Source organism: Mus pahari, chromosome 1 (genome assembly GCF_900095145.1).
Source record: "Mus pahari chromosome 1, PAHARI_EIJ_v1.1, whole genome shotgun sequence".
NCBI classification, from domain to species: domain Eukaryota; kingdom Metazoa; phylum Chordata; class Mammalia; order Rodentia; family Muridae; genus Mus; species Mus pahari.
Window position 1 is genome coordinate 117101684 of NC_034590.1, and position 23481 is coordinate 117125164.

At 53.5% G+C, this 23481-nt stretch overlaps 2 protein-coding genes across 8 annotated transcripts in view; one reads left to right on the top strand and one right to left on the bottom strand.

The window, feature by feature from the left end:
• Positions 1-1566, top strand: part of Kcnk7 (potassium two pore domain channel subfamily K member 7) — a 2853-nt gene extending 1287 nt beyond the window's left edge. The window contains exons 2-3 of the mRNA XM_021219808.1: positions 570-968; positions 1186-1566. Of these exons, the coding sequence (XP_021075467.1) occupies positions 570-968; positions 1186-1481 (695 nt within the window). The 3' untranslated portion in view covers positions 1482-1566. The remainder of the gene's footprint in view (positions 1-569; positions 969-1185) is intronic.
• Positions 1567-2146: 580 nt separating this feature from the next.
• On the bottom strand, positions 2147-21710 carry Ehbp1l1 (EH domain binding protein 1 like 1). Of its 7 annotated transcripts, XM_029538869.1 has the most exons (21): positions 21294-21664; positions 18274-18331; positions 17955-18050; positions 17276-17329; positions 16991-17169; positions 16766-16908; positions 16303-16338; positions 16137-16205; positions 15893-16055; positions 15101-15734; positions 12980-13162; positions 12341-12498; positions 12203-12251; positions 11075-11773; positions 5419-5488; positions 5243-5298; positions 5030-5153; positions 4677-4776; positions 3240-3313; positions 3038-3152; positions 2148-2906 (listed from the first exon to the last, which is right to left on the bottom strand). In XM_029538869.1, the coding sequence occupies exons 1-21, from the start codon at positions 21395-21397 to the stop codon at positions 2807-2809; spliced, it is 3264 nt and encodes a 1087-aa protein (XP_029394729.1). In that variant the 5' UTR covers positions 21398-21664; the 3' UTR covers positions 2148-2806. The 7 variants fall into 7 exon arrangements, with proteins under 7 accessions (XP_029394722.1, XP_029394729.1, XP_029394738.1 ...); XM_029538862.1 differs by having other exon boundaries at positions 2147-2906; positions 12980-15734; XM_029538878.1 differs by lacking the exon at positions 15101-15734 and having other exon boundaries at positions 16015-16055.
• Between the last annotated feature and the right edge of the window lie 1771 nt (positions 21711-23481).

A 23481-nucleotide genomic window follows, 5' to 3' on the forward strand; every position in this document is an offset into this window, starting at 1 on the left:
CTCTCTCTCTCTCTCTCTCTCTCTCACACACACACACACACACACACACACACACACACACACACATGCTGCCTCTTTTCTGAATGTCTTGTTTCCTTGCCTGCTTCCCTCACTATAACCCAGAGCCCGGGCAGATACACATGTGAGGAAAGAAGGCAGATGGATGGCATGCCACAGGTTGAAGATTTGGAACTAATGGTAAAGATGAGAACTGATAAACCCAGGAAGCCAGGATCAGGCAGGGGAGACATCAGTTGCAGAGCACTTGCCTAGAGGGCATGGGGCTCCCTAGGCGCCATCCGATGTACAGAGAAAGAGGAAGGGCCGCTCAAAGCCAGGGTCGCACAGACAGCCTAGGGCATCTGACTTCAGGGTTAATTTTCCAGAAAAGACAACAGTAACCCAGTGAGGTTAAGACGCTAGTCCACCATCCAGTGAAAAGGCGACCCCAGCCTGAAGCATTCATGTCATCACCCAAAGGCAGACTTCTGTGGGAGGGGATAGAGAAAAAGTGACCGCCAGGGGCAGCCCACTCCAAAGCTCGCTGCCCTCTTCTCTCTCCTTTCCAGGTTATGGCCATATGGCCCCACTCTCCTCAGGTGGAAAGGTCTTCTGTGTGGTCTATGCAGCCCTTGGGCTGCCAGCCTCTCTAGCACTTGTGGCTGCCCTGCGCCACTGCTTGCTGCCCGTGTTCAGTCGCCCAGGCGCCTGGGTAGCCACTCGCTGGCAGTTGGCACCAGCCCAGGCTGCTCTGCTACAGGCAGCAGGACTGGGCCTCCTGGTGGCCTGTGTTTTCGTGCTGCTGCCAGCACTGGTGCTGTGGGGCGTGCAGGGTCACTGCAGCCTGCTAGAAGCCATCTACTTCTGCTTCGGCTCACTAAGCACGATCGGCCTGGGAGACTTGCTGCCTGCCCGTGGACGTGGCCTGCACCCAGCCATTTACCACCTTGGGCAGTTTGCACTACTTGGTGAGTCCAGAAAAGAGGCGGGTAGAAGGGGGTCTGGACCACTAGGGACTACAATTCAGATTCTACCCTAGGGCACAAAATGGGTGCTGTAGTTCAAAGAATGCTGGGAGCCATGTTGAGAGTTTCAAGTGGTGCCAGGGTGGATGGACACACTGGGAAGTGAGTGGGGAGCATTCTAAGCACCCTAAGATCTACCCCCACTGCCTCTTCTCCGCAGGTTACTTGCTCCTGGGGCTCCTGGCCATGTTGTTAGCAGTAGAGACCTTCTCTGAGCTGCCTCAGGTCCGTGCGCTGGTGAAATTCTTTGGGCCCAGTGGCTCTAGAACCGATGAAGATCAAGATGGCATCCTAGGCCACGATGAGCTGGCTCTGAGCACCGTGCCGCCTGACGCCCCAGTCTGGGGACAAACCACCCAGCCTCGGCATCAGAACAGACCCCAGCTTGCTGACCCAAGTCAGGCAACAGGAAATCAGCTCGGTCATGTTGAGTGGGAGACCCCAAGGAGTGCTTGAAGAACATAGCAGGAAGGGGTTATGGGAATGAAGATGTCATGGGATACTGTTACTTTAAAAAATTAAATGGGCTGCTTACCATGCACCAGGCGGCTCTGGGCTAAATCTTCTAGCACTAAGAAAAATAGTCAACTGTGTGAGTATGTGTATGTCAACCAAAAAAAAAAAAAAAAATCCTAGAGGGGGCGGTAAACTCATGGAGGCATGGGATTGTGTTTGGAAGTCAAAGGACAACTTTGTGGAGTTGGTGCGTTCCTTTCACCTTTGGGAGGTCCCAGGGATCGAACTTAGATCCTCAACCTTGCTCAAAAATGTTTTACCTACTGAGCAATCTTTTTTTTTTTTTTTTTTTTTAAGATTTATTTATTTTATTTTATGTATATGACTACACTGTAGCTGTCTTCGGACACACCAGAAGAGGGCATCGGATCCCATTACAGATGGTGTGAGCCACCATGTGGGTTGCTGGGAATTGAACTCAGGACCTCTGGAAGAGCAGTCTCTTAACCCCTGAGCCATCTCTCCACCCCTACTGAGCTATCTTAATGACCTATTTCAATAGTTTTTTTCTTTAGAACAACATCACTGAGTTTGAGGCCAGCCTGGTCTACAGAGTTGCAGGATAGATAAGGCCATACGGAGAAACCCTGTCTCAAAAAACAAAAGCAAACAAACATAAGAACAATGTAAATGAGACCAGCCTTGAACTCACAGAGCTCTGCCTCCCTTGCACTAGAATTAAAAATACGTGCCACCCCCAACATAGCTGAGACGGCCTGGAACTCTCGATCCTTCTTCCTCCAGCATCACCCCAATCACCCCAAATACTAGATTTAAAGGTTTTATAGGTGTACACCACACTTGTGTTTTCAGATTTTCTTTCAAAATGGGCTTTCCCTCCGGCCCCCATCCTTGAAAGGTCACATCTGTGAACCGCTGAGCTCAGCTGGCTCTAGGTTAGAATCCTATACACAGCATCAGCGTTATTAGCTAAGTCCCACCCTCTTCCTTCCATTGAAGCCCTGTTGAGAAAGGGCAGGCGCTGGTTTGTTCTACTCCAACTTTATTGCTCCCTCCAGAAGAGAAGGAGGATGTGGGTGTCAGTCCCCACACCATCCCTTGCCTGGGATCCTGGCCACCGCCAAAACATTCACATACACTCGGATAAATAAATACCGCCTAGCAGGCTCATTGCTCCAGTCCCAGTCTGGTCAGTCTTGCTTCTGCCCGCTGAAGGAGCCTGGGGACGTGGCCTCTGCTGTGCAGGCTGGGGGAGTGGTGAAGACAGTCCACGACCAGAGAAAGGGACGAACCAGACAGGAGACTCAGCTCAGGGTACAGCGTTCCCGCCTGCTCAGCTGCCGGCTCACCTTGCGACGCCGCTGCTCCAGGCCTCGTTCTAAGCGCTCATCTTCCTCCAGAGCGCTGAAGATAGGGGTTCAAGTTAGTCTCAAAGTTGGCCCTACTTGCAAACCCTGCGATTCCAGGCACAGCACTCCAGGAGTGCTCCCTGGGGCTTCTCCAAAACCCAGAACCATCCAGGTCCCCCCACTCACATCCGTTCCTTCTGGTCCAGGTCCCGGACCAGTTCATCCCTCTGGTTCACCAGAGACACCAGCTCCTCCAACAGGAGTTGCTCGCGGTGCTGCTGTGCAACTGTTTTCTGCCACTCTAGGAAACCAGGAGCCTGAGTCAGGAGGGTTCCTCCCCTAACCCTGTTCTACCTCCAGCATTTGCTGTCCCAGACCCACTTCCTACCTTCAATGGCCAGCATGGCCCGCAACTCTCGGCTCAGCAGTTCAAACCTCCGCTCCAAGTCCTGCTCCTCGATGCTGTGGAGAAGTATGTTAAGTTAGAAGTGGGATGCAAACGCCCAGGACTGTGAGCACTTCCTCTCTATCCGTTTCCACACAGGGCTGGGAGACCCTCAGTGCTCTGTGCCGATGTCCATTCAGAGTTCCCTGTTGTTCCAGCTGCCCTTCAATTACAGTTTGGAAATGTATGTTTCTACCAATCTACACCCCTCTTAGGATTATTTAGAAGAAAAGAAGTATGCTAACATTGTTCTGAGGAAATGATTCAAATTGCAAACAGGAAGCGAAGCTGCCTCTGGCATGCAGGACTGTAACAGCAAGGGTGGGGAGAGGGGCTCGCCACCACACTTCTGAACTGGCTCGGATTACTCTCAGCCCATTTTCCTAACTGTAAAGCTAGAGTCAAAGTGGAGGGCTTGATTTCTCACTAAAGAGTACCAACACAAGAGGAATATGCTTAGCCGGGCAGTGATGGGGCATGACTTTAATCCCAGCACTCTGGAGGCAGAGGCAGACAGATTTCTGTAAATTCAAGGCCAGCCTGGTCTACTACACAGAGAGCTCCAGGAGAGCCAGGGGCACATACACAGAGAAATACTGTCTTGTACAAACAAACAAACAAATTCCCTTTGGTGCTCGAACCCTGGCTGCTCTTCCAGGGGACGAGGGTTCAATTCCCAGCACCCACACGGCAGCTCACAATTGTCTGTAACTGCAGTTCTAGAGGATCTGTCACCCTCAGACCACGTACACAAAATAAAATTAAAATAAATTATTTTTTTTAAAAAAAGGGGGGGTGTGTGGACTGGAGAGATGGCTCAGTGGTTAAGAGCAGGGACTGATCTTCCAAAGGTCCTGAGTTCAATTCCCAGGAACCACATGGTGGCTCACAACCATCTGTAATGGGATCCAGTGCCCTCTTTCTGGTGTGTCTGAAGACAGCAATAGTGTACTCAGACATTAAATAAATAAATTAATTAATTAATTAAAAAAAAAAAGAGGTGTATGTTTTCATACAGTTAGACAAGACAAAATACCAATAAAATGACTATGCAAAATCTCTCCAAAAAGATCTTTGAAAAAAGGAACAAGAAATGACTAGGTGAGCCGGGCGTGGTGGCGCACGCCTTTAATCCCAGCACTCGGGAGGCAGAGGCAGGTGAATTTCTGAGTTCGAAGCCAGCCTGGTCTACAGAGTGAGTTCCAGGACAGCCAGGGCTACACAGAGAAACCCTGTCTCGAAACGCACCCCCCCCCCCTCAAAAAAGAAGTAACTAGGTAACTCAACCCAAAGTAAGCTCATCTTCACTGCCCTGAGCCAGGCGGGCGGGCGGGTGGGTGGACAGAGGCCTAGTAGCAGGAGGCTTAAAGCCAGACTCACAGCAGCTGCAGCTGGTCCTGCCTCCGGATGAGTGCATTCTTCTTGTTGACCAGGGTGAACCATTCCTGGATCAGCACCTCCTCCTGCAGCCTGTTGGCACCTGAATCAGGCCAGGACAGTCACCAGAGATGCCTCCTGACAGGGCAGAGCAGCTGGGGATCGGGGGAGGGGGCTTGTTTTCCTGTGGTATCTCAGAAGTCTCAGCTACACCCCACCAACCAGCTTCCTGGGGCCACCAAACGGACTCTAGGGTGTCTCGTCCCAGCTCCTCCCAAGGGCAGGAGCTGCTGCAGAGCTGGGCAGACCTAGGGAGGAGGCTGTTGAGGAGCGAGCCCCAAAATCAGGGGTCCCACCTGATTCCATGAGGCTCCTCAGCTGCTTCTCCACCTCAGCGGCCCTCCCGTCTATCTGTCCCTGTTCCTGTTCCAGGGCTTGCAGCTCTGCGCACACGTACTGGCTTGTGTCCTGGAACCGTTGCTGGAAGGGGAAGGAGGAAGGCAGAGGACAGGTGAGCTCATCACAGGCCGGCTCAGAAACCACCACTCTGCCCACCTCACTCTCCTTACCAGGCCTGCCTCTTCCCCCGGGCTGGGTGACGACTCCTCAGTAGGAGGGGTCCCACCTGCAGACAGAAACCAGGATAGGTCCCTCCAGCTAGCAGAAGTCCCCAGAAGCCCTCAGAAGGATCCGTGAACATCGTGAGCCGAGCTCTGTCACCACCCCCACCTTCCAAACTACTTACCGGGCGGCTGCTGTGGGGCTGGGGCTGTGAGTGGGGGAGCATCAGGGCTGCAGGCAGGGTTTGGACCTTCCTGTGGAAAGAGTCTAATGAGAGCTGGGGCTTTTGAGTTCCCAAGTCACTGCAGACAACTAAGGACTCTCATACACAGCAGAGGGAGGAATTTTGGTCCAGCTGCTTCTCCAGTCCCACAGGCACCTCCTTCAGGATAAAGGGCTTCCTCAAGGAAAAGCCATGCCTTCACTCCCACCCGAGGGCCTGGGGTCATCCACCTCTCTGCCTCCAAATGCTCCTGCGGGGCATTGAGTTGATAATTCTTTTAGGGTAGGTCATTGGGAAAGACACAGCAGGAACCCTTTCCATCCACTCTTCCCCGTCCCTTCAAAAAGCATGCTCAGGTCCACTGGCTCTTGACATATAGTGGGGGCCTCCATCCCTGCTAGTGCCCCTGCAGGGACAGAGCTACCTCATCAGGAGCTAGGCTACCCTGAGTCTGCATCTACCTTCTGGCCAGAAGGGGGCGCCCTCCTACCTGCTAGGATTCCATATCTAGAGCCTACAACACTCTCTGCAGGAACTATAAGGAATTTTGTTCTGGAAAGGCTAAGTCTGGCCCCCATTGTGCCCTATTCCCTGTTACTAGGGCCCAATTATTTTTTTAAAAATCTACATTTATTTATTTTATGGTATGAGTGTTTTTCCACCATGTATGTATGTATGGTGTACTGGTGTCCAATATTTGCAGAGGTCAGAAGGGAGTGTCAGATGGCCTGAAGATCTCTTGGAAACAGGAGTTATAAACTACAGTGTAACCCAGTGTGGGTGCTGGGAACCAAACTCAGGTCCTCGGCAAGAGCAGCCAGTGCTTGTAGCCCCTAGGGCCTAACTTTTAACTCTCTAACAGCCTGGCTCCTCGGACAATACTGTTAGTCACTCTCTGGCTCAGAGGTGTAGAACCTAAAGGACTTGGCCAACTGTTCACCCCAACGTGTGCCCATCAGATGAGTTGTGCTGCTCAGGTGTTATCCTGTCTGGACTGGAATAGCGGTGGTGCCACCCGCCACCATCATTCATGTCCATCTCAAGATGCGAGGCCTTCCCAAAGCATCCACTCCTGCTGTAGCTCTCTCCACACCCCATGTCAGCGCCCAGTCTCAGTGCTCAGGCCTGGGGAGCTACACCCTCAATTCCTTTACCACCACAAGGCCCGCCAAGTCACCACCCTCTGGCCACAGCAATGGACTTTCAGTTCTCTAAAAAGCTTCCTGAAACCACTCTCCAGCTTGAGTTGCTCCAAACCAACTAGACCTTCCTGGCCCAGCTTGGACCCCCTCCTGCAGGTGGCCCCTCACACATCCCTCCACACCTCTGCCTCTCTTCCTGGCCTCATGGCTGCTCAGACCCCATACACTTCCTTGTGCTTAATGCATCCTCTTTAACTAAAGACAGCCTATTTATTTGGGACAGGATGTCACTATGTAGCTCTGGCTGGCATGAGCTTGCTATGTAGACCAGGCTGGCCTCAAACTCACAGAGATCCACCTAGATCTACTTCCCAAGTGCTGGGATTAAAGGCGCGCACCACATGACTATCTATTTGTAAGATTTAAAATTTTTTAATTTTTTTATAATTATATATGTTTATGTGTATTATGTATCAGTATATACCTCTCTGTGTGTGTATATGTGTGCATGAATGAGTGCAGATGACCACAGAAGCCAGAGGTACAGATCCCCAGATCCCTCTAGAACAGGAATAGGCAGTGTGGACCACCTGATGTGGACGCTGGGAACTGACTTTGGGCCCCACAGATTAGCAATCTGCAACCACTGAGACATTTCCCCAGCCCCAGTAAAGTTTTTTTTTTTTTTTTTGGTTTCGTTTGTTTTGTCTTGTTTTTTTGAGACAGGGTTTCTCTGTGTGGCCCTGGCTGTCCTGGAACATCCTCCGAAGACCAGGATGGCCTTAAACTCAAAGATGTACCTGCCTCTGCCTTCCAAGCGCTGAGATCAAAGGCGTGCGCACCAACCTCAACCTAGTATATTAAAACATTTTAAGCCGGGCAGTGATGGTGCACGCCTCTAATCCCAGCACTTGGGAGGCAGAGGCAGGCGGATTTCTGAGTTCGAGGCCAGCCTGGTCTACAAAGTGAATTCCAGGACAGCCAGGGCTACACAGAGAAACCCTGACTCAAAGAAAACAAAACAAAACAAAACAAAACAAAAAAAAAAAACATTTAAAAATATTTATTTTTAATCGTGTGTGTGTGTGTCTATGTGTGTGTGCACGTGTGTATATGTGTATGTGTGTATATGTGTGTGTATATGTGTATGTACATGTGTGTGTATGTGTATGTGTGTGTGCGTGTGTGTGCATGTGCGTGTGTATGTGTGTGTGTGTGCGCGCGCATGCCACACAGATGTGGCCGCCCTAGAGACCAGAGGCATGAGGTCACCTGGAACCAGAGTCACAGGCTATTGTGAACTCACTCCCTGTCTTGTATGCTTGCAATTGAACTTGGGTCCTCTGGAGACCAATATTCACTCTTAACCACTAGGCCATCCCTCAAGCCCTGGTTATTTTATTTTTAAAATCACATGTATGTGCATATGAGCGCAGGTGTCCTTGGAAGGCAGAAGAACCTGGCAGACCTTCTGGAGTTGGGGTTTATAAGCTTACAGCTGTGAGCCACGGGCTATAGCCATTGGGAACCAAACTCAGAGCCTTTGTAAGAGGAATTTTCGCTCTTAACCCTGTGCCATCTTCCCAAAAGACTGACCCTTTAGCTAGCCCAGGAGTCCAGCACACGAGGTACATTAACTGAAGGCAATGACTGCCGAGCACTCCTGTCTCTCCAGGGACCACGGGGCAGTGATGAGTCTTACTCTGCAGACAATAAAATAGGAAGCCAGAGATGAAGTTTGCCACGGAACTTGATCTATGGCCCAGGGTTGTCTAACTCAAAATTTGTTCCCAGCTCAGCAGTTGTGGGGTGCCTTTAGTTCCAGCACTCAGAAGGCAGAGACACACAGATCTCTGTGAGTTTGAGGCCAGCCTGGTCCACAGAGTGAGTTCTAGGACAACCAGGGATACACACAAAGAAATCCTGTCTCAGGTTAAAAGAAAAAAACAATAACAAGCAATCAAAGAAACCAACTTGATCCAAGCCTGGACACACTGCCCCACTGGGCTTGATGGCATCTTTGTGTATAAAATGGGGATAAAGCCCAGCCCCGATGCAGGACTCCAGTCAGGCATCTAGGGCAGGATTTAGCTCACAATTTTGACACCACGCAGTGTGGTTTCGTGCCACTTCAAAAAGGGTTTTCATGATTTTGATCTTATCCTCAGGGGAAAAGGACACCTCCCCTCTCCTGGGGGTGGGCAGCAGAGGTCGACAGTTAGCACCACAGGCTCAGAACCCAGGTTAGCAGCAGCAACAGCAGCAGCAGCAGCAACCCTTTGTCTCCATTCTTCATCTCCCTCAACTTGACTATCCCCACCCTTAAAAGGCAGGAGTCATGGGTCCTGGTAAGGGACACTGTGGGAAGCCAGGCAATCGTGCAGATGGCCCACCTGGCAGAGCAGGCTGAATAGAGGGTTGAGGACGCTAAGGTAAGCCACATTTGTGCTTACTCACACAGCCCTGATGGGAATTCCAAAGCTTCCTCCTCATGTCTGACCCAGATTCCTCTTTCTATACTTTCCTCGCAGGGCTGCCCTAAAAGCACCCATGTTTCTCATGCAGCTGTTTCCACCCCACCTCAGCCTCCAGGTTCCTGATCTCATCCTACTCCAGGCCTTGGAGAGCTTCCAAGGGTGGGGTCAGGCTGAACAACCTCCTAAAACTGCTGGGGCCAAGACAGCCAATGAGAAAGGTTCCTGGGTCCCACAGGTCAAATAGTTCCAGTGAAGTAAGGGCAGGAGAGACCAGCTGTGGGACTCTGCCCCAGAACCCCACCCCCTTGTGATTTAAAGGGCCACTGACCTACATTAGCCAGCTGGGCTGCAAATCCCACCTCCACCTCCTCCTGCAGGAAATGCCTTTCCCAGATTCTTGTGTCTCTGGACCTTCCCTCAGGGCTCCTATTCCCCAACTACCTAACTGTCATCTGGGGACTTCATGAGCATGACTGTCAGGTCCCTAAATGAGACCTGAATGTCCTGGAGCTGCCCTTTTGCCTGTGTGAGGTCTCCTCGTTTGAGAACTATGCCTCCCTGTTTTCTTTTCTCTCTCTTGTATGTTATTTGTGTGTGTGTGTGTGTGTGTGTGTGTGTGTGTGTACCAGTTGTCCTCCATCACACTCCACTGTGTTTGCTTCCTTTCTTTCTTATCGGGTGTATTTATGTATTGGTGGAGTAGGTTGTGTGCCCCAGGACATGGGTGACAGAGGATAACTCGTGTGAGCGATTCTTTCCTTCCACCGAGTGGACACCAGGGATAGAGGTCGGGTCACCTGATAATCCATCAGCCTGCCACCTTATTTTTTGAGAAAGCATCTCTCACTGAGCCTGGAGCCTGGATTGGTACAGGATTTTTACATGGTGCTGGCGATCCAAACTGAGGTCCTGACACTTATGCTGCAAATGCTTTCCTGTAAGCCCACCCACGCCCGCCCGCGCCTGCGCCTGCGCCCACACCCGTCGCTGGCATGTTTTGTTTTGCTTTGAAATGGCTTGAACTCCTGATCTTTCTGCTTCTACCTTCCAAGTGCTGGGATGACAGACATCCTCCACCAAGCCCAGCATTTTGTTGTTAGATAGTGACACTGGCGTTTGAAACCAGGACCTCCTGGGTAACAACTCTTCCCCTGGGCTATTTCTTTGGTCCCCTGGTTTTCACCAGGGAAAATTGTCTATTTTACTAACTTGAGGACCAGCTGCTTCCTCCACAAAGCTGCTCTCAGTTGATGCCCTCCAAACAGGGGACCACAGCTGGACAGCTGCAGGGTGAAGTGGCCCCTTCTACTGTCACCCTCAGCTTAAAAGTCTGCAGCTGGAGTTCATCTTGAGTCCCTGAGATTCCTGTAGTACCTTCTCTCCTTTAGCACACTGCAGTGTGTGTGTGTGTGTGTGTGTGTGTGAGAGAGAGAGAGAGAGAGAGAGAGAGAGAGAGAGAGAGAGAGAGAGAACAATACTCCCAGGCCCACCTCCTAACTCTCAATAAGCCTCAGTAGTTAAATATTCCACTCAGAGAAGCTGGAGGCTAGAAGGAACTCCAGAGGCCACTAGAGGACAGTATCCCTGCCCCTAGCTGGGGGATGGGGGAGCTGAGTTGCTAGGTGATGCCCAAGGCCACACAGAGAGAAAGAAATGGCCCAAAAGGCCAGTACTAAACTTGGAGCCATCTGCAAACTTTCTATACAGATCATGTTTCTACAAACTGGGTACCAAATGTTAGAAACCGCTCACATAGACAAACCTGGCCACACAGTCTAGGCTGTCTGTGGGCTTTGTCTCCTGATAGGAAGCTCAGTACCATAGCAGGGGACCCTTCCACAGCACCCTGGTCCAACCGACGAGGTACCATCTCAGCATCCAGCGAAGCTGCTTTTCTAAAGCTGCCGCCCCTGTACCTGCTTTGACACTGGGGCCACTCGGGACCGATTTCTGAAAGCACCCCACTATCCTATGCTGCAGCAGGGTAGGAGTACTCACCACAGCCCCTGGTCCTGCAGGCCCTGCTCCAACTGCAGCTCCGGAGTCCTGGTCATCCACAGAGAAAGAGTTGCTATTCCTTAGCCTGGATCGCCTCTTCTTTAGCAAATCGGCGTCACGCACGTGGGAGAAAGAGCCATGTGCTCGGGGTGGAGGTACTGGCCCAGCCTCCCCATTGACAGAGGACCGTCTCAGTCTCACACCACTCACACCACTCGGCGCCCCCACTCCGTTCGCCAGCCCCTCTGCGGGGACCACGGGGGACGTGGACGACCTGGCTCTGGGGCCGTCGGAGGGCGCCTCTTGAGGGATTGTTTCCTGGGCAACCTGCGCCTCCTCATCTTTAGAGGAACAGCTCAGGTCCGTGTCCCTGGAGGCCACCTTAGGTATTGCCCCAGTCCCGCGGTTCACAGCCTCCTTAGGCTCTGTGGGCACTTCAGCCCCATGCTCGCGTAATCGCTGCGCCAGGTCTCCTGCGTCCAGACAGTCGGGCAGGCTCGGCTGGGCGTTGCCCACACGATAAGTGCCAGAGCCACCGCCGCCCTCCAGTTGCACCAGCTGCAGCTCCTGCCCAGTGCAGAAGGCACGGATCTGGCACAGGTACGTCATGACGATGAGCTTGTCAGGTACGGACAGAAGTACCATGTCCGCCGGCTCGAGCAGCCGAGACACACCAAGGGCAGCGAAGCCATCAAAAGCCTAGAAAGGGTGCACTCCGATCAGAAGCCGCAACAATCCAGCAACCCTCCAGAGCCAAGCCAGCCCAGGGGGTCCCAGAGACTCTTGAGCCAGGATTTGCTTAGCAACGCCTTCGCCCTCCAGTAGAGGGAAATCTGACATCAAGGCCCGCCCTCGCTGTTACCTAGCAACTACACATCGCCCACCCAGTTATCAAAGGATGATTTAAAAATCTAGCGAAAACATGCTTTTAAATTTAAAACACCAAAACAAAACTAGGGCAAACAAAACAATTTAATAACCAAAACGATTTTAAAGTTTCTAAAAGTCAGGCCAGGGCCCTGCACCTCGGACTCTAATTCTCAGGCCGGCAGCTTGAATCTCTCTACTCTGGCAGCTTGAATCTCTAGCTAGATCTTGTCTCCAGCCATGGCTCCCTCCTCATCTCACCTGCTTGTTGTTCTGTTTGATGTTGAGGGGATCAAGGGAGAGATAATCACTGCAGAGAGAGAGTGCTGGTCAGAAATGGACGGCACTGGGGTCCCAGCAGTCTCACTTCCCACCCATCCCCCATCCCTGGCAGCTCACATCTTGTCTGGGTAGAATCGATGTAAAATAGCACAGAAGGCCAGGCCATTGCGCCAGGACGTGGTGAAATTGGTGATGCAGACACCACGGTAGCCGTTGGTGACCTCTTGGCACCACTCCAACAGGGACTGGCTGGAGCTGACCAGGGCAGGTTGTGCCTGGAGACACAAGGGTTGACTTAGGGAATGGATTCTGATGGCTTACATCCTCTGCCCTTTGGGGGAAAGCTCAGGCCTGGCACAGTACCATCCCAGCTCTGAGCTTACAAAGGTCACCAGAGAGCACTGGCGAGAGCACTGGGGCCAGGCAAAAGGGTTTCCAGCTTAGGGTGATGGAGTTATCTATTAAGGTGACCTAGATCAGTGGTACCCAGGCAAGGTCAGAGGTCACCCGCAGCCACACCTCAAAGTCAGCTCAGAAAATCAGCTTAGGGGGTATGCAGCTCCATGCAGCCCAGCTGGGTGGGAGGGCCAGGGCATCCTGGGGGTGGGGGTATGATGGACCTTCTTGAAGCTGAATCCCCCGCCTCCCCAAAACTCCACATCTTAGTCCACCGGGTGGGTCCATGCAGAGCCACTGTTCAATCAGCCCCAGGTTAGTGGGAGAAGCAGACTGGCACCCAGTGGCCCCCAACCCTACCTGGCTGCCCGGCAGCCTCCTGTCCTCTTCAGGTTCCTCTGGGGAAGAGGCCCCTGAGGGCCTGGGCACCCCAGCCCCTGCCTCACTGGCCACTGGTGCCTTACTCAGGCCGGCCTCCTCAAGGCTTTCAACAGCTTCTTTCCCCTTCACGGTTCCCAAGACCCCAGAATCTGCTTCCTGGGCCTCAAAAATATCAGATTTATTCTCTGGAGACTCAAACCCCTCCATCTCTGCCTCTTGCTGCCCCAAAGTCCAAGATTTGTCCTCTACTATCCCCAAAACCTTAGCTTCTGGCTCTTGTACTCTGGGTACCTCTGGCACCACTTCCTTGGCCCCAGAAATCCTTTGCTTAGTTACAGGGACATCTAAGGCCTCATATTTAAGAGCTCCCCAAAATCCAGGCTTCTGGACCCCCAAAATGCCAACCTTTACTTCCCCAGACTCCAAAACTACAGTCCCTGCCCACTGGACCCTCGGTGCTTCAGCCACTGGACTGGAAACTCCAGGGTCCACAAGTTCTATTTCTTCGGCCTGAGCTGTCTTTGCTTCTGTCTTTTGGGTTTCTAACATCTCAGCTTCTGCTTTCTCGGCCTCTCCTCGAAGAAACCCCAAGTCCCGTACGTCTGTCTCCTGGGCATCCAGAATCTCAGGCTTTATGGTCTTAGCTTCTAGTTCTGGGATCTCTGAGTCTTTCTGGGTCCCAAATAACTCAGAATTTACTTTCTCTACCTCTGGGGTCTCCCAAATCTCCATTTTCCTCTCAGACTCTTCCATCTTAGCTTCCAAATCTGGAACATCTAAACCCTCGGATGATATTTCCTGGGTCTCCGGTATTTCGGCCTCTGCCTCTCTCACCCCTGTCTGTGATATCCCAGTGCCTCCCACCTCTGTCGTCTGGGCCCCTAAGAGCTCAGGTTCTGGTTCTGGTATGTTGGCCACTACTCTCAGCGCCTCAGAACTCCCAGATCGCTCCTTGGCCTCCAGTGTCTCAGCTTCTTCAATGTCTGTCTCTGGGACTTCGGAAGAGCCAGCCTCTGCTTCCAAGACCCTGGCTACCTCAGTTCCAGCTCCCAGAGTCTTCTGAACCCCTGGTGCTCTCTCTGGTACCCCTAAGATCTTAGCCTCTGCTGTCCCAGTATCTACCTCGAGAACCCCTAAATCCCCTTCCTCTGTCTCCAAGGATCTGTCAGTCTCGGATTCTGATATCTCTGCTTCTATCAAAAGTACTTCACAACCTGCTGATATCTCCTGGGTCCCCAGTATAGCATCTTCTGCTGTCTTCACCACTGAAACACCTGTCTCCTGGTCCCCTACTAGTCTAGGTTGCATCTGTGGGGGCCCTATTTTGTGGATCCCCAATGTCTCAGTTCCTGCTGTTTCAGTCTCTATTCTTGGAATCCTCCAAATCCCCACCTCTGTCTCCTGCACCCCCAATTTCTCAGCCTCTCCCATCTCTGCCTCCACTGCTGGAGCCTTCAAACCTTCAGCTGCTACCTCCTGGGACTCCAGTGTTCCCGCTTCTGCCTCCCCAGCCTCTGTCTTCTGGGTTCCCGATATCTCAGCCTGTGTCTTCAACACCGTAGCTTCACCATCCACTACCTCCTGGGTTTCTAATATCTTAGTTTCTGCTGTCACTGTCTTGGTATCTGGAACTGTAGAACCCCCAACTTCTGTTTTCCCAAATTCCTTAGGCTCCCTTTTCTCAACCCCTGTCCTCCGCGTCCCCAGAACCACAATCTCTTTATCCTGGGTCCGCAACACCTCTGACTCAGCTGTTCCAGTAGCCTTGGACTCCAGGACCTCTGATCTTGCTGCTTCTGACTCTTGGGCCTCCAATATTTCAGATTCTGCTGTGCCAGTCTCTGTATCCGGGGGCTCTGGTATCCCAGCATCTGTCTTTGGTGTCCCTATAACCTCCCATGGCACCCACTCGGCGTCTGTTTCTAGAACCCTTGACCCCCCAACGTCTGCCTCCTGAGCCCTCTCATCTCTAGATTCCACCCGCTGGCCAGCTGATGGGACTGTCTGAAAGCAGCTCCCCTGAGGCCCAGCACTGGCTGCTCCAACAGAGGAGCCTTGCTCTGGGCCTGTCCTCCCCACAGCAGGGACTTTACCCCTCACCTCTGTACTTTCTTTCTCCTGGCCTGCAGGCCTGGCATCCCTGAGGTCCCCTAGATGTTCTTCAGGCTCAGCTGGAGGTGGGTTCAGGTCACTGGGAGCCTCTTCCTGGGTCCTAACCCCCATCCTCCTCTGAGCACTCCTAGGAGGGGCCTCAGGAGTGTCCCCGAGTCTTGCCTTGGGCATCAGCCCTGCAGCCTCTGGTCCCTCTGTGGCTCTATGTTGAACCTTTGACTTCGGCTCAGCATCTACTTGATGAGGTTCTGAGCTCTCTCCAGCCTCGCCAGCTGTGGTGGACGACTTCTTAGTGCTCTTCTCTCTAGACCCTGTCCCACTAGCCCCCAGCCTCTCCCCAGTGTCCTCCTCTTCAACTTTGGATCTGTCTCCTCCCAGAATATCTTTGGAGCCTCTGACCTCAATGTCTGGTTCTGGCCTGGCTCCATGGGCCTCTGTCCCTTCCTGAGAGCTTATCTGAGCCTGGGTCTCCCCAGAAGAGCCCATTCCTGTTGGAGGATCCTCTGAGGTATTGGGGACCTCATCCCCACTGCAGGGGACTGGGGACAAAGGTGCATCAGAGCCTTTCCGGAGCCGAGGGGCTGGGGTGGGGACCATGTTCTGGCCTGGCTGCCCAGTGGACCTGAGGAAAGAGCAGAAACAAATGTTGCGGGCTCTCTTTTTAAGACCGTGCTCAGCCCTGCCCCACCTTCTTTAGAATGCTATAGCAGTAGAGGGAAGGGTGTGGACTGGGGTGTGTGTATCTGCTTCTAACAGCAATGGAGCTAATATCATCCTTACCTTGTCTCTGGTGGGGATAGTGGGGGCCTTGGGGTTTCAGGCCCCACCTGGCCCCCAGTTATAGCAGCTGGTTCTGACCCCTGGCCCCGGAAGGCCCTGGCCGGGGGCGCAGGGGCACTCACAGGGGCAGGGCTGGTGTCTTCAGCACTAGAGGGTCTGGCAGCTGGGGGAAAGGGAGGGGACACTGAGGACTGCATTGTGACATAGGTCCAGTCCCTAACCCCAGTCCCAGGCTAAGTCTCACCTGCCTGCTGGGGCTGTATGTGACCTTCATCTTCTTCTTCACAGAGTGTCTTCAGCTCTCGAGACAGATCTGGAGGACAGATTCATTGGAGGGGTATAATCAGGTCAAGGCAGGACTCTACTACAGTTTGGCCCCACCCCGACCCCAACTAGAGTTTAGGGCCTACCTGGGAAACGCCCCAGCCTCAGGGCACAGCCCCGGCCTTGAAGAAGAGGCGGGCCCACAGATGCAGAAGGAGAAAGAGAAAGAACCACAAAAGTAAAGGACAAAAGGCTTTAAAGGAGGAGCGGGAAGGGACAGCAGAGGGCAGGGAAGCAGACTGGGCAGGGGTAGGAGCCCACATGTCATATGACCTAGCTTCTCAGGCCTAGTAGGGACCACCTAGAGATGAGATGGCCAGGAACATGGGGTGGCATTGTGGACCCATTCTGCAGGATTCTAAGACTGATGTACTACGCACAGGACCAGGACCAAGCTGAGACGATCAGAGCTGCTGGACAGTATTGAGCACCTGTCACTGGGCATGCATGAGCTAGCCCTACCCCAGAGCAACCAGCACTTGGGACCTAGGAATGCTACATCCATCTTGGGTCCTAGCAGTCTCAGCCCATAGGTGACCGTGAGCCCACCTGACTGGGGGCCTTGAGTCCGGGCCTCAGGAGCCCCGGGGCCATTAGCTTCCTCCTCATCACTCTCAGCAAAGTCATCCAGGTTCCCCACGTCACTAGGCTTCACACTCATGAGGCTGGCCAGACTCTGCATGTCATCATCCCTGTGGGTTTGAGATGAGGCGTGAAGGCTGGGGACAGAGATCACAAGCCAGGGAGGACCAGGGAAGACGGGTGGGTACTCACGTGGCACGGCCTTCCCGCAGCAGCACCCCAGAAAGGGTGAGGCTCAGTTCGGCATGCACCACCTTCACAGATTTGGGCTTCAGCCGCAGTCGAAGGGGAACCTGAGCAGGCACGGGCCCTGCATGGTGGGCCAGGTTCACATCAACCGTGGCCAATACCTTCCGCTGTCCCTTGGACTCCTGTGGGCAGGGTGTGGGGGAGTGGGAAGACAGAGGAAGGAACATCAGTTGCTATCCTGAGGCCCCTGAGATCACAATCACAGGTTCACCCTACCCAAACACTCACATTTTCAATAATAAAAGTCCACTCTTTGGTTTCATACTGGTCCACATGAGGGTCCTGGAGAGGGGAGTAGGGTGAGCTCAGGATTTCCAGGGGGGCAACACCAGAAGAACAGTCTGCACTGGCTGGGGGTGGGGTGGGTGTTCCCTCCTGGGATGCACTCTGGCTTCTCTGAGTGTGTGAGTGTGTGTGTGTGTGTGTGTGTGTATACACATACATATATTCTTCTTTTAAAAATACTTATTTATCTTTTATTTTATGTGTACGAGTGTTTTGCCTGCATGTGTGACTGTGCACCACATTTGTGCATTGCCTCTAAAAGACAGAAGATGGTGTTTAATTCTCCCCGGAACTGGAGTCACAGATGGTTATTAGCTGCCATGTGGGTGCTAGGAATGGAACCCAGATCCTTTGCAAGAGCAACAACCAGGGCTCTTAACTGCTAAGCCATCTCTTCAGTCCTTGTATCCTGGCTTCTGATCCCAGGTGACTTTCTTACTACAGGTTGGGTAAATACTGCCCCGTCCAAGACCACTTCAGCCACTTGCAATAGACTCACAGAATCTTTGGTTCCATGGTTTGGTTCTTTTTTGTGGGTGAAAACCCTCCAGGGGTGCCCCATGGCTACCCAGCGTCACTACACTCTGCCATGCCTGCCCAGGTCTGAGCTCTGGGAACTCACCCTGTACAAGGTCACTGAGATGTCCACATTCTCAGGAACCATCCATACCACGGTGCCACGGTATGGGTTCTGGATGCCAGGCTGCCAGCTGTGGGCCTGCAAGAGGCAAGTAGGAGCCCTCCCCTGAGTCTAACTCTTCCCTGTCACCGCCATGCCCTTATCTTCATTCCCCTTATCTTTCTTTCTCCCTGTAGAAAACAATATGGCTTGAACCTTATTGCACTCCCCCATCAACTTCCATCTACCTCTCCTTGGCCCATCTTTGACCCCATTCCAACCTGGGACCCTCCCCCACTCCGCCCCCGACAGTCTTCCTCACCTTGGAGCAGATCCGTCGGTTCCGCCGAGTCCACACCACCACCAGCTTATCAGGCTGCCTGGAGGGAGCATAGGGAGGCGTAGCTAGGCTCAATCCAGCTCCCCTGTCTTCTCTTCCTCTTCTTTTTAGCTCCCTGGGGGCCAGGGGGTTTCCCTAGTCCTCTTCCCAAGGAGAGGGCATGGGCATCATCTTATCTAGGGCCACAGAGTGTAGGTGGAGCTGCTCATGTAGGGTGGGGCAAGGACCAAAGGGCAAAGGCCTGGACAGTGGAGATTGGAATATCGTGGCCCAGTAAGGCCTATGAAAAAGACCATGAGACAGGGATAGCCACATGCACACATGTGCACACACAGAAACCTGGGGAGACAAAGTCTCAGTGGTAAAGAAGTCCATTTGTTCAGAAATGCTTGTAGAGAGCTTCTAGAAGCTCAGCCCTGTTCTGAGGGCAAAGAATGACCCAGGGTTCAAGGGCAAGGAAGACTGAAGAAAAGCACAGGCAAGAAGGAAAGTCAGGCTGGCTGGCTGGTGCAAAGCTTTAATACTAGCTCTGGGGAGGGAGATGGAGGCAGGGAGATGGAGGCAGGGAGATGGAGGCAGGTCTGTGAGTTCTAGAGCAGCCTGGTCTACATAGCAAATGCCAGGACTGCCAGGGCTACACGGTAAGACCCTGTCTCAGAACAGAACAGAACAGAACAAAACAAAAACGAACAAAAAGGGGCTGGAGAGATGGCTCAGGGGTTAAGAACACTGGTTGCTCTTTCAGAGGTCCTGAGTTCAATTCCCAGCAACCACATGGAGGCTCCCAACCATCAGTAATGGGATCTGATGTCCTTTTTCTCACAGTGACAGTGTACTCACATACATAAAATGAATAAATCTTTTTTTTAAAAGTGTGTGTGTGTGTGTGTGTGTGTGTGTGTGTGTGTGTGTGTGTGTGTGTAAGAAAATAGATAAGTGACTTTTAGGGGGCTGTAAATGAGCCTGCCTGGGGTCTCTTTGAGGCTGAGTATCTGAGCAGAGGCAGGAGTTGGAGGAGGTGGCTTGGTGGCAGAGAAGGCTCCAGGTAGAGGAACTGGCCAAGTGTGAGGGTCTGAGGGGAGGGGAGAGGCAGAGGCAGACTGACAGTAAACGGGAGGAGCGAGGCCAGAGCAGCACAGGTCAGCTTGCCATCAGTCACCTGCCATCCACAGAGGGTAGGTAGGCTGTGGACAGCTCTTTGCTGCACTCAGTGGCCCTGAGCAGGGTCCAGTGGGGCTCCTACTTCCTCAAACCCAGGGCCACTGGCCACCACTCTAAAGGGATGACGGCAGTGGGGCCCCAGGAAAGTCTGAGAAAACTGCCAGGCAGTGACAGCTAGGCTGAACATCAAACACGTGCTGCAAAGACTCGGGGAGGCAGACGTGTGTGGCAGAGATGGACAAGGAGAGAGCTGCACAGGGCTGGGCCCTGACAAGGTGCTGACCCGTGGCTGGGCCCGGAGGACAGGGCCTCTTTGGGTTAGTGTCTGACCTCTGCCCAGGAAGGTAGGGTTGGTGAAGGAAAGGATCAGGCAAAGGCGGCGTGAGAGCATTCCCTGCCTCTTTCCAGCCCCACAACTGGATGCTTCACTACCACTCTGGAGGCTGAGGCAGGACGAGTGGCTTACTGTTGTTAACGCTTGAGGCTTCTGAGACACAGAGTCGCCGGCTAGCTAAGGTCACACAGCTGAGTCTAGAGACCTCTGACCCAGAAGTAAGCAACCATCCCCAGGCTCCAAACCACAGGCAATGGCCCAGCCAAGACGTCCCAGAAAAGGGAAACAGCGGGTGCCTAGGGAGGGTGTGGCCTGGTTGGGTAGCCTGACTCAGGCCAGCACACGCCTTCTTGGGAAGCCATGACCTAGGCAGGGGCCAGCTTCCTGTCCTGGCCTCCTGGCTAAGAAACCCAGCAGGCCTTACGCATTTACTTGTGACTCAGCCCACTGACACTGTACAGTCTGTCTGCTCACCAGAACCATGCCCAGTGTCCCTCTGGCCTCACCCAGCGTGCTGGGGCAGGAGCCAGAGGCCAGAGTTCAAGTGCTAGCTCTGCTGTGTTAGCCCAACTAGTTCTTATTCTCCCTCAGCCCTTACGGTATAAAGGGCCTCCCGGTACGCTCAGCATGTTCAAGGCTGATAATTTATGGTGCTACCCCAAAGACCCCAGCTTCTGTTCCTTCGCCTCCTTAGACCCCATGGTTCCGGCCTACCCCAGCTCTTCCCCCTTGGGAGTCTATATTTAGCCCCGCCTGGCCTGTGAGGCCCCTACAGCTGTGCCCTAATCCAGCCAAGGGAAGCTGACACCGGTGAGCACATATATTTAGGGTGTGACGCAGGGGCCTGGGCAGCTGCCCAGTGGGGGCATGTGAGCCAGATGCCCCCGGGGCCCTTGACAGTCCAAGACCTGTCCTCTCTTGCGTGTCGTCCTCTCACCCAACTCTTTCCCTCCATGGACCCTCTCCTGAACCCACCAGTTCCTCAGGCCCCTTTAAGCCTCTCCCCGCCTCCCTCTTCATCCGTCCAAGCTCAGTTTCCCCTTTTAAGGACATTGTGGAGACATCACTAGCTTCTGGGGCCCACTCTGGCTGAAGGGGGAGGGGCTGAAAAAGAGAAGGCCACGTTCTCACCCTGAACTGGACTAGGAACCATGAAGTCTTTTCCAACCAAAGCCACCTGGAAACCTAAGATCTTGTTCCGTTTTCCACTGCCACCCTAGACCACTGTTCATGGCTTAAGGGTTTCTCCCCCAGTCCCGACCACAGCTGATTTAATGCGGGCACAGGCAGATTCTCCCGCAGCCTCTGAGTCTTGACCCCCCACAAGGTTCTCCACACCAGGAGTCCCCCAACCTGCACAGCACTTCAGTGTCTGGAATACCTAAGATGGGAACCCCTTTAGCCGTTAGACTTGAGAGGATTTTTTTTTTTCAGGTTCAAACGGGTCAAACTAAGTTGAGTCCCACATCAGTCTTAGGGGACTCCCTCAGGCCCCGCTTCTACTCACCATTTCTTGGTGCACTCCAACACCAGTTCATGGTAACACGCCACAAACTGGAACTTGGCGGCCCGCTTGCCCACCCGCTGCAGGCGCTTCCACACTGAAGTCATGGCCCGAGCAGCTCTCCCGGATTCCTTCTCAGGCTCGGGACTCCCGCTTGCCCACCACTGCTGGCTCAGCCAGGGTCCCCATGGTCTCTGGAGCTCTTTTCTTTGTTACCCGATCTGTCCGCCCCGTCCGTGTAGATATGTCTGAAGTTCAGACCCAGGCTGTGTTTGCTGGGGTGGCCGCCGGGGTCCGCCTGGTGGGCTGGCTGAGTCTGCGGGGCCGTCGCGGCGCGTCGAGCTGGTCACAGCTCAGAGTAGCGAGCGCGCCGTTTCCTGGAGCCGCACCCCCCCCCCCCCCCCCCGCCCCGCGTCCGAAGGCGGGCGGGGCTGCAACGCGGGGCGGGGCGACCCTGCTTCCGGGATCTAGCGTCCGGACCTGGACACCCGGGTACCCGGTTTGGGGGTGGAAGGAATGAGTCCCAATCGCAAAGCCGGTTTGGTGGGCGCTCGTGAGTCGAATGGGGTTGGGGTAACGTGTGAGCTCCAAGAGATGGCAGCCCTCAACTTGGTGCCACCCTCCAAAAGAGCTGCCTCTGCTGTCTCCCTTATGCCTGCAATCTTGGTACTGGTTGGTACCCCATTTCCCAAGCTCGTAGAGACCTAGAAAGGAAAAGAACCGTCCACTGAGCCAGAGTTAACGGTCCTTAACTCTGGGGTGGGGGATTCTTGTCAGCACCCATACAGAGCCCCGGGGCCAGCCTTGGTGAAATATACCTAGTGTCTCCAAACCTGACTCCTCATATGGCGTAAGGGAAAACAATCCTCCCTTCCCACAAGTGGTGAAAGGTTCAAATACTAGTTGTTAATAAAGAGCGCCACCCTGAACAAAGCACTCTCTGCGCCTCAGTGTTGAAGTCTGTTAAATGGGGCCAATTACAGTTCTATCTTCTATGGTCATTGAAGTTTGAAGCCTGGGAAAGCGGTCAGCTTAGGGCTGGGCTGATTTTGCCATGTCTCATTACATGCAATCCGTTATCAGAACTAGAGAAAATATGTACATGGGTGTTTTTTGCTCCTCCCCTGGGAAGTCCCTGGGGCGTTAGCTGCAGTGTTAACGCCTAGATTAGACTCCTTATCGCTCGCATATCCAATGAGCCTTGCAAGGTGTTTTATACCCAGCTAGAGAGATGGCTCGGAGCAACACATCAATGTGTCACCTGCCTGGTAACCCTCGGTTTGTTAGGATGTCTGGTCTTGCAGGCGTGTTAGCCTATCGGCATCTTCAGCAGGCAAGTGACTATGGTAGGAGGTGGGGATGAGGATGCTCGGGTGCAACTCTGAGAATGTGCAGGCTTCTTCCTGTGGGCTGGACCCCCGGTTTTGTCTATCCTATCGCTGTGGTCCTCTGCTTCCCTTCTAAGGAAGCAGTTGATGTACAGGTCCTTCGTGCTGAAATCTCGGGGGCGGGGAGGCTGGGTGCTCTGAGACTGCGACAGAGGGGCCTGAGCCCGGGGGGTTAGAAACGATGCTCTGAGCTCTGCTGCCATCTCAGCCCCTTCCAAGGCAAACTGAAACTTGTTTACTCCTGTCGGCCTCCACACCCCTCCTTCCCAGCAACCCCTACAGCTCACAGGGCAGCAACTCTAACACTCTTCTTGAACCTTTCCCTTTCACGGGGATGGGCCCCTGGGTCGGCCAGCTCCGGCCCACCCATTTCCTGTGCCAACTCCTCCCAGCACTGGAGGTGGAAAGTTTCTCTCCTCAAGATGGGCGGCTCCTTCCTTCCCAAAAGGCTCAAAGCAAGACGGAAGGGCATGCTGGGTTCGAAAACTTAGAGCCCAAGGGGAAAAGACTTGACCGCCTTCATATTGCTGCAGAGCCAGGCTCCTGCGGACTGGAATGCTTCCAACCTTGCCCCCAAGAGGGAAGATTCGCATCTCACGCCCGCTAAGCCTTTCGCTGGGGGGGGGGGGGGGGAAAACACAGAGCCAGGTGTGGTGGCCCACAACTGTTGTCCCAGCGTTTGTGGGGGGGGGGGGGGGGGGGGGGGGGGGGGGGGGTCTTGGGCGCCACCTGCCGGCAGAACGCAGACTACACTTGCCAGAAAACTATCCCCAACCCAGTACCAATTAACCAGGCAATCAGAA